The sequence below is a fragment of the Oreochromis niloticus genome, linkage group LG11 (assembly GCF_001858045.2).
Source record: "Oreochromis niloticus isolate F11D_XX linkage group LG11, O_niloticus_UMD_NMBU, whole genome shotgun sequence".
NCBI lineage: Eukaryota > Metazoa > Chordata > Actinopteri > Cichliformes > Cichlidae > Oreochromis > Oreochromis niloticus.
In genome coordinates, this window is record NC_031976.2 from 30,931,409 (window position 1) to 30,941,706 (window position 10,298).

At 38.5% G+C, this 10,298-nt stretch overlaps 1 protein-coding gene and 1 long non-coding RNA gene across 2 annotated transcripts; both read right to left on the reverse strand.

Moving 5' to 3' along the window:
• Positions 1–224: 224 nt before the first annotated feature.
• On the reverse strand, positions 225–4,300 carry LOC112848279 (uncharacterized). The gene is made up of 3 exons (XR_003222323.1): positions 4,249–4,300; positions 447–544; positions 225–260 (listed from the first exon to the last, which is right to left on the reverse strand). It is a non-coding gene; the product is annotated as an uncharacterized LOC112848279 (long non-coding RNA).
• Positions 4,301–7,533: 3,233 nt separating this feature from the next.
• s100a1 (S100 calcium binding protein A1) lies at positions 7,534–9,884 on the reverse strand. Its single transcript, XM_003450273.5, has 3 exons — positions 9,728–9,884; positions 8,295–8,444; positions 7,534–7,941 (listed from the first exon to the last, which is right to left on the reverse strand). The coding sequence occupies exons 2-3, from the start codon at positions 8,433–8,435 to the stop codon at positions 7,795–7,797; spliced, it is 288 nt and encodes a 95-aa protein (XP_003450321.1). The 5' UTR covers positions 8,436–8,444; positions 9,728–9,884; the 3' UTR covers positions 7,534–7,794.
• Between the last annotated feature and the right edge of the window lie 414 nt (positions 9,885–10,298).

The following is a 10,298-nucleotide window of genomic DNA, read 5'->3' on the forward strand; positions in this document are numbered from 1 at the left end:
CTGCTGAGGGGTTGCTGCTGCTCCTGCTGCTGATAGAGCTGGAGGGCAGGGCCGTGATGATCTGAGACTGTAGACATTAAAAGGTTCATAGGAGAGATGGTAGCTGATTAAGCAAGTATTATGAGATAATAATAAAATGCAAAGATTGTTGGCAGCGCTTGTAATCACAAAGCAAGCGATTAAATTAACTGACTTACTCTTTGCCTCTCTTCCTCCTTCCATTTCCTCATCTCATCTATCACTCTCCACTTGCTGTCCATCTGAGAACAAGGCACAATTTGCTATTGCATTAAACTATTATTTAATTATGCACAACTCTTGGACCTAATCCTTAATAAAGTAATGATAAAAAATGTTATAGAACCAAAACATTGCAATTGTGTTTATTATTTGTTTTTACTTGAATACTTCTGCAATGCAACAACTGGTACATGTGTTATTATTACCTGTACTCTAATTCAGCTGATGAGGGATCCACTGCCTTTAGCAGCCTCACACAGCTCCTTTTGTCACCGTTTCCTCATCATGTCCTTAAAAGGCATGTCTGGCACACACATGCAGATATATTGTATACCTTCTCCAGAATACTGTATATACTATGGGCACAAGTTTTCATCATGGTGCTATAATACTAAAGTAATGAGATTAAAAAAATAAAGTAATAAATATATAATAATGTATTTATGATAAATGATTGTTTGACTATGCACTCTGTGCAGGTAGAAAGCTTATTAAATGTTTAAACTGTAGGGCTACAATAATTTTATCTAATATAATCTGGTTCTTAATTTATTTTCTTTCAAAATACAGCGTGTTTCTAAAAATATTATAACCATAATAAGCCATAATTATGTGGAAATGCATATTAGATCATTTTTAGAATCAGAATCAGAAATGAGAAAAGGGTTTATTACCAGATGTTGAGCAGATTTACAACATTAGGAAATTGCTGCGGTACTTAGTGCGAAACATACTATAAGACAAACACTTAAATAAAAAACAAACAAACAAACAAACAAAATAATAATAATAATAATGATAATAATAATATATATATATAAGTTCAGAGGCTGTCAGATTGGTGTGTAGATAACAACCTGGATCTCAATACCACCAAGACAAAAGAACTGGTAGTTGATTTCAGAAGGAGGAAGTCCGAGCTGCAGCCTGTCAGCATCAACGGGGAGTGTGTGGAAAGGGTCTCCAGTTTCAAGTTTCTGGGTGTGCACATAGACATAGACCTCCAATGGAGCTCAAACACCTCTGTGGTTTTAAAGAAGGCCCAACAGCGTCTCCACTTTCTGAGAATCCTCAGAAAAATGGACCTGAAGAAGGAGCTGCTGACCGTCTTCTACCGCTGCTCCATTGAAAGTGTGCTGACATATTGCATCGGTGTATGGTTCTCCAGCTGCACCGCAGCACACAGAAAGGCACTTCAGAGGGTCATCAATATGGCCCAAAAAATCATTGGACATCCTCTTCCCTCCCTGAAGGACCTGTACAGCACTCGCTGTCTCAAGAGGGCATGCAGCATCCTACGGGACTGTACACACCCAGGACACCGGGTGTTTAAGCTGCTGCTGTCTGGCAGGAGGTTCAGGCTGCTGAGGTCCCGAACAAATAGACTCAAGGACAGCTTTTACAACAGGGCAATAGCCCTGATCAATGCAAATAGCTGACCTGACTGGCTACCTACCTGGACTTTTTTTGGGGGGGTTAACAACGGTAAAAACAGTAATAATAATAATATTTATATTTATAACAAGGTGCAATAATAATTAATGTGCAATAATAACAGTGTGCAATACAAATACACTTAATCTTCTTTTTTATTACTAAGTTATTATACTGTGTTGTGTTGGTTGTGTTGTTTGTGTTGCGTTGTGTCGTATCATGTTGTGTTACATGTAGTGCCGACGTAGGACAGTTTTCCAATTTCATTGTACAATTGTACCATGTATGACTGTGCAATGACAATAAAGAGTTATCTTATCTTATATATATATATATATATATATATATATATATATATCCCTCCCTCTATGTGAAATATAAGCCCTCCAGAAAGGCAGGGAAAAGCCCTGTAACTTAGTTTAAAATGAAATATGTTCCCTAAAACAGTGGACAGAGCTACAGACCCACGACACCCTTACCCAGTTAGCTAGCGGCCAATTACCAGTACTTCTCGTGCAGTTAATAAAAGCACAGGTAATGTTTGTCACGCTGTTGCACACACAGCACGCTCATTTGTTTCAATTCGTTAGTTGCCACAAGACACAAGCTTACCAACGTGTACATAATAACCTAATACTCCCGTGTGCTATAGACTGTACGCTGTACACCCACTTACTGGTTTTGTTGCATCAGTCTGCATCAATTAATTAATTTGTGTGTTCTCCTACAGCTTTGCCAGCTCGTTCCAGGTGTTCTGGGAATCCATCCTACCCGACAAAACATCCTACCCAATGTTTCTGCGCAGACGCCGCGCATGCGCACAAAACCAACGCCGAATTAACTTCTTTTTCTCTCACCCATCCGAATACTTCTTAAGGTTATGGTTATGGTTAGGGTTATGGTTAGGGGTTTGGTTAGGTTTAGTCGCAAGTCACCGTCAAATTATAATACGGGTAGGACGTTTTGTCGGAGTTGGATAACCGGGATGCTCTGCCCTCAAGCGCGAGCATTGTGTTGCACACTTGGATTAAAATGAATTGAAACCAGTGTGGTTTTGTGAGTTCGCCTTTACTGTATCTGCAAATATATATGTATATTGACATAGCACAACGTTACACACTTTTGCAGTCTCACACAACTCTTATAGGCGCACTGCCTTATGGTTAGTGGCTGGGCTTATTTACTCCCGCTAGAGCTGCTCATTTTAGGGGATACTCCCTCTTGTGGTGTAACGGGGGAATAACTACCCTTTCTGCACTATGTCATTTTTGGAGACTGGGGCACACATTATTTTACAACAATCAAAGAAAATACATATTTGAACAATCAGACCATTTAACTAACTATAATATTGTAACTAAAGATTATTGGGGGGTGTCCTGTTTTGTCCACAATGTCTTTCTTGTCCTTACAATTGCTTAATGGTAGTGATGAAAGCCAGATCCTTTTATTAGAGATGGCACGATACCACTTTTTTATGTCCGATACCGATACCGATATCATAAATTTGGATATCTGCCGATACCGATATGAATCCGATATTGGGTGTTTTTTAATCAATAAAACTGTTTTTTTTAATATCTTGCTGCATTTTGTATAAGTTCATACTCAAGTTTAAATAAACAACAACACTAAAGCTATTCTGTTATACCTGTGTGTAAAAAATACACTGCACCCAAAATATTTCATAGATCAGCAACACTGATCAATCTAATAAACCTTACCTAACTTAAAACCTAACTTAAACCTACTCCATCCTCCCTATTCTGGTATTTTAAAGAGTACTTAGCAGAAATATTAAGCAAACTAACTAATAGGGTTGCAAACTCCCAGCAAAAAAAAAATAATAGGGAACCACCCCCCACCCTCCACCTCATGATGCTTAATCGATGTAATCAACTTTAATTTGATGCAGGGTGAAAAAAAATGCACAGAAACAAATTATTTTTCAAGAATAATTAAATAGATTCAACATCTTTCTTCAACAGAATTGCAGAATTCACAGACGGTACCTTCCCAAAGGAAAAAGTACTATAGCTTACTAAGGTATATAGACTTAAGAGTTACTATATATAGTAATGGACTTCTATACATTTTACATCAGATTAAAACTTTGGGTGTAAGATTCAGATAATTATTTATTAAAAGCTACGTATTTTAAATGAGAATAAGAAAGAAAAGTATGTCTTTGTGCCCCCTTTTCCCTGTTAATGCCCTGTCGGCCCCCCTGGCTAAACTTTGCTAGATCCCCCCTGCACAGTTACCAGCCGTCAGCTACGTAGAAAAGGATCCTGGTGTAGAAAGTAATATTAAATAAATTCTAACAACAGCTTATCAAGCTTAAACGTGCTGCTGTTGTTCAGCCGCTGGTTTCCTCTTTCTGGTGCAAAGTGGGCCAAAAACAAAGAAGAGAGACGGACTAGCAACAGAAAAGCCGATCAGCTGATCATTAAGCAGTTTCACGATTGAAGTAGCCGCAGGAAGGTGAGGGAGAGAGAGGCAGTCACTCCATATATCGGTTGTTAAGCTTAACGTGGGAACGCTTTACAAACATTCAGAGATGAACTTACACACTTGCTTTACTTCTCTCTGGGATAACTTCCTCGGAGATGAAATGCTGGTTTGGTAGCAAGGCTACAAATACACACAGCTGCTCTATCACATGAGGTATACTGCTGCAACGTGCTACGGTTATGAGCCGAGTTACTCCGTGTTGCAAGTTTTGTGAGATGCTTTTTTGATATTTAATGGATCGGATTACATTTTTTATTTTTCGCCGATATCCGATCCAGTAATTTAGGTCAGTATCGGACCGATACCGATACGTAATATCGGATCGGTCCATCTCTACCTTTTATTTAGCAAAATTGAGATTAATAGTTAAATGTTATTGTTGAGGGGCACAGACAGGACTCCACACGCACACAAACATAAAAAAAATTATAATAAAAAAAACAGACACTTCGGGCACCCATCAGGAAAGGGGCATATGCTCAAGCCACTGCCACCCCCGCACGTGTCTGGTTATATGTGATGATAAGAGAAGTTAAAAAAGGCTATATGAGCTGATTTCCTTTATTCTCGGTCACATCTTTTACTATGCTCCTACTACTACTAAAGTCAAAATAAACATTTTGTCTTTTCCTACTTTTTCTTCTTTCATCTTTAGTATAGTGTAGTATAGAGTATAGAGCACTGTTCACTCACTTTATCAGTATTAAAATAAAACATAAAAACTCATTAGTGGAATACTGCACTAATTGTCACTTTTTAATCTTGTAGAGCTCAAATTTGTACTGCTGACACTTATGTGCACTTACGTTGCCCCCCCTCTTAGGGTCCTGTTGGTCTTGTATAGTTCTAGGCATTCCAGTATCCAGGTGTGGGGCCATCGAATCATAGGCCTTCTTGTAATCAATCCAGGCAGTGCACAGGTTGGTCAGCTTGGTCTTGCAATCTCGGACAACTGCTCAGTCTACCAGTAGCTGGTGTTTCGCACCTCTGGTATTCTTACCAAACCCTTTCTGTGCCCCTCTCATGTATTGACCCATGTGCCTGTTCATCTTAGCTGCTATGATACCTGACAGGAGCTTCCACGTCGTACTGAGGCACGTTATTGGTCAGTAGTTGGATGGGACCGGTCCCTTCTGGGGGTCCTTGAGGATCAGGACTGTCCGGCCTTCGGTTAGCCAATCCGGGTGTCTCTCGTCAACTAGCAGCTGGTACATTTCTGCCGCTAGGTACTCGTGGAGTGCAGTCAGCTTCTTCAGCCAGTAGGTGTGAACCATGTCGGGGCCTGATGCTGTCAAATATGTGTACATATATATATATATACTCTATAGTACTGAGAGATTTGTGTTATGCTTGTCAAATACATTTCATTGCTATGCTGACCCTGTGCTAACTTGCATATCACAAATACAGCTGAAACTGAAATTACAGTTTGGGAATTCTGCTGCGTTCAGTGTTTCAGAACACTGTATAGAAAGGGTGGGTGAATTGTGTGTAAATTATATCTTGACATTTTCCAAAAAGTGCGGTCAGGACAATAATTTGTTTAGCTTCATTAGCTATGCAGCTGTAATTGTGGCTTAATCCACTGCCACCATGTGGCAGCAGGGTGGACCTTGACAGTATAGACAAACCTACCTTGTCTGCTAGCTGCAGTGTCATGAAACTTGAGCTTGTGCTTCCAAGGAGAATGTCAGTTAACCAACCTGCTCTTACAATATAAATGAAGCTTTACAGCTTTATAAGGAGCTGTATTGAGTTTCTTTAGACTTCATTGTGTGCAGTTTCATTGTGTTTAACCTTAAATGGTTGTTCGACCTACTTGTGTCAATGTGGACAAAGAAGGCATAGCTAGCTTTGCTAGGACAGGCAGGGCAAAGTAAAGCTTTTTTGAGGAAAATCATATTTAATTGTTCAGATTTAACTACAAAGTAGGTCTGTTGTTCTGTATAGATTTTTGGCTACGTGTCAGGCTAAACAAACAACCATTTATTTATATCTCCCATTATATTTAAATTGAATGAAATAAAAATGAAGCAACCTTCAAAGCAATTTCTTGATTTATGCTTAAAAAGAAATTTCCAGTGGAACACTGCTGTGCTGAGTCAAAGTGAAGTAGTGATTGTGTTTCTATCAAAGGGTATTATGCTAATTCACATTTTTTTTTCTGTGAATTTTTTTCTACATGTTTAGTGCTTCAGCTGCAGAAGTGAGGACAAAGTGAAATTTTAGGAGTCACAAACACCCAATAACCTCACGCCTGTTCAGTGATACACATGCATTCATGGACAGCACACTTTGACTTTTTGCCTAGATAAATGTTTATCAATTTCACAATCTTCCTCATTTGAAAAAGCATGCAGCCATGTAATGAAAAGCCCCCTGGAATGATGCCATTTACTATCCCTGATCCGGATAATCCTTTCAGAACAAAAAGAGACCAGAGCTTATAAGGGCACTAAACACAAAACAGATTAAATAAACTAGAGTCAGTGTTGTTTTACACTAAATTATCATTGGTAACTAGAGCCGCATTCCTCTTGGTTTAAGTACAGGTAAGTCATGGCAACTATCACTGGCTTACCACCCTCTGTTTCATTTACTAAACTGCACAACCTCAACTCCCCTTCTCGCATGTTTGTTGTTCCTATGATGAAACGAGGTATCAAAGTACGGCCATTTTAACCAAGAGAACCTGTGATTTTGAAGCTATATCAGTTCATGACATTTAACACCACTTCATTCCAAGTAGTGTCTTTATAGTCCACTTTTCTCTCAGGTGTAACAAATACTCTCGGCATGTTTTAAGGCCACTTTAAATTCACAACATGATACAGCATCTCTTTATTCACAGAAACCTGAGCTGAGGTAACGCACAAGTTTACCCGCCGTGGGATCTATGAGGTCTTATGAAAGGGCAGAATATTGGTCATCTAAATGAAAGATGTGAATGGAAAGGACATGCTGTTTAAGAGCCCCCCTTCCCTCACGGTTCGTACATTTCTTTGTATTGAAGGTAGAAATACTTCTGTGCATCCTCGATAATGCAGATTTATAGACCTACATGAAATGCTTACCCTACTGAGATGGATTCCAGATATCAGAGACAGGAGGATGAGGATAGACCCCGCCCCACACTCAAATTTAAAAGATGATAAAGCCCATTGGGACATGGCCATTATAAGTTCTGAAACCCTGTCATAATTTCTTTCCAGGCTATTTTTTTGAGATGGGAGAGATACAAAAGCCAAGTTTAAATTTACTTTTTAGAACCAGCACTTTTCCTAGCCAAGACCTAGACATTAGGTAGTGCTTGAAGTTGCTCGAAAGCTTATGGAGTCAATTAAACCTTTTGACAGGTTTTATTACACACATGTTTTTATTAATAAGTATAAACTTACTGAGCCATTACAAATGCTTCCTAAGAACACCACAAATTTAATTTTTTATTGGATAGATGCATTTCCAAGGACCGAACAAAAACATTGATTTATTAGTAGTAGTGGATCTTTAGCAACATTCTAGTGTCCAAAATGATTGAAACCTCTGAACCCCTGACAGACCTTGCCTTAAAGGTTATTTAGTAATAAGCACTTATTTCCCCCCTTTTTAAGATGAATCACTTTTAAAGAATTCATTGCAGGCGACAGTCAGTGCAGCGACCAGACCAACAAACTCCTGGAAGTCCACCACACCATCCTTATTGTCATCCAGTTCACGCATAATCTTCTCCACCACACAAGCATCATTGGGGCCCTAAAAGCGGAGCAACAAGTTTAGTTTCCCCAAGCCCAAATCATAATGATGGAGCTGGTCATTTTAATTTGCATAGTCTGGAAATAACTTCTACTTTAGACACAGGTATGTTCTCATTTGCCCAGGTATCAACTTGTTGGCCAACATTATAGAGTTGAATAAACTCAGCTTCAAAGCAAATAAAATACTTTCTCTCAAAATATAGCTGAAACTGAGGAACCATCAGATTCTTTTGGGAATTACCATGGTCATTTACCCTGGTTAAAACTTAATACATTCAAATAATACATTATTCATGTCAGCTTTGGAAAGAAAAAAAACAATTTTTTTTTGATTTAGCAACAGCTACTTACTTCCAGAAATTCTCCAAGTTCATTCTTTAACAAATTCTTCAGCTCCAATTTAGTGAGTGTGTACTTGTCACCCTCTTTTCCAGAATACTTGTGGAACACATCAATGAGGTCCACCATTGCTCCTTTCAGATTGGCACTCATTTTGCAGTTCTAAAAATCAGAAGAGGGAAGGATAAATTACCCACAAAGGATAGATTATTCCAAACATGGAGTATACCATTTAGATTTACAGCAGGGAGGACCAGCCATCATTTGATATACAGATAGAAAGAGTTACTAACAGTCATTAAGTTTCTATTGAAGCTTAAGGCAAACCTTTCATTACAATTGTTTTAATACACTGGCACTCAGATTGTGATCGATTCCAGCAAAACCAAATTAGAAAAGGAATGAGGATGCAAAACTGTGTTTCACACTCTTACTGTGTAATCATAAGAAACCTCGGGTTACATGATTGTGTTTCACTTCCCTCCCTGCATTTTTATTTCTCGATGACAGAGACAAAGAGTGGTGCTGATGGTGGTATGGATATTTTTTGCAGAGCAGACTTACGGTTGTTTGTCAGTGGACTATAGCCAGAATCAGATTACATTTTGTAGCTTAAAGTGAGAATACTAAACCAATGGCAAGGTGGCCTTACTCAATAGCCCCCCCTCCTTTTATAAGATATTCAAAAAACTTCATATGGGACCATTTCTTGGTTAGGTGTGTTGATTCTATCTCATATGGCATTAAAATGCTGGGGAAGCATGATGTCTCATGAAACAAATATATTTCAGTTGCTGAAGCTTGCCAATATTGGTACCAAACAGAATACATAGAGGAGAATGCGGCATGGTAACCAGACAGTTCTAGTGTCTAACCTTATACCTGCCTTTCACTATCAGACACCTGAGAAGCCTATACAGGAGAGCAGTTTCATTTCACACACCCCTCCTCACAAACCAGTAGAGGACAAAAGCCAGACCCCCTCCAGGACAGCTCACACATGCAGTAAGATAAGTATAGATTTTGCTCTTGGTTGCATTACATTATACAAATAGCCTTTAACCTCAGATTAATTTTAGAGTATGGTCTTATTTCCATCATCAAAACTATCAGATGATATTTTAGCCTATATGAATAGAAACATGTTTCTCATGAGCTATAGTGCATGTGAGGGAATGTGTGAATATCTACAGTTTGCAAAATCACTTCTCCAAATGATGTGGCACCAGATTCCCCTAATTATTCTCAATGATTGCTGTTAATCATTTATTCCCAGCATGATCAGGGAGCTAATTAAAAGTCTTTGAATGTCAAATGAGAAGCTGGTGTTAATTAACTGCGACTCCAACTACAGCACAAGTAGTTCTTAAAAAAAAAATCCTTCACACTACCACTGCACATCAAATCAATGGAGGAAAAAGAAAAGAAAAAGATCCGTAACTCACCTGGACAGTGACACTTAACAGGTTCTGTTGAAAGTAGATCGAATTGAGCTCTCACCACAGCTCTCAGCTCATTACTTATAGCGACTCTCACCTGTGTGCAAATGAACCTTAATCAGATAGGCACCTCCCTCTGAACAGCATCATCAGCGCTTTCACCATTGAACTGCATGGCCATGAAAGGCAACAACCTCAGCTCTTAGAACTTTGCAGGACAAACACCACTCACTCTTTTTCCTAACCTTATATAGATATGTTGCAACAGGGATTAGTTAAAAATTAAGTAGATACTCAAATGGTCAGTGAGGGATCATATGTTTATATGTAATTTAAGGTATGCTATATTATATATACAAGTTATGTATTTATGTTGCATTAGAAGTACAATTATTGCATGTGTGCAGCTTGGAAAATCTATAAAATAGTTGTTTAAATTTCCATTTTAAAATGCCTACAAATATCCCTGATGGCCTAAAAGCTGAAAATTAGTTAATCTGAAACAACCAATATTAAAATCAGCAACATAAAGAATAAAGCAAATTGGCTGTAGTAGTCCTCCCCTTTTCCTCTCTAG

Bases quoted from the DNA above. Each gene is read 5' to 3' on its own strand.
- s100a1 (XM_003450273.5), bottom strand. From the start codon at position 8,435: ATGAGTGCCAATCTGAAAGGAGCAATGGTGGACCTCATTGATGTGTTC. The intron at 7,942-8,294 runs GTAAGTAGCTGT...CTCCGCTTTTAG, and splicing joins AACTTGGAGAATTTCTGGAA to GGCCCCAATGATGCTTGTGT.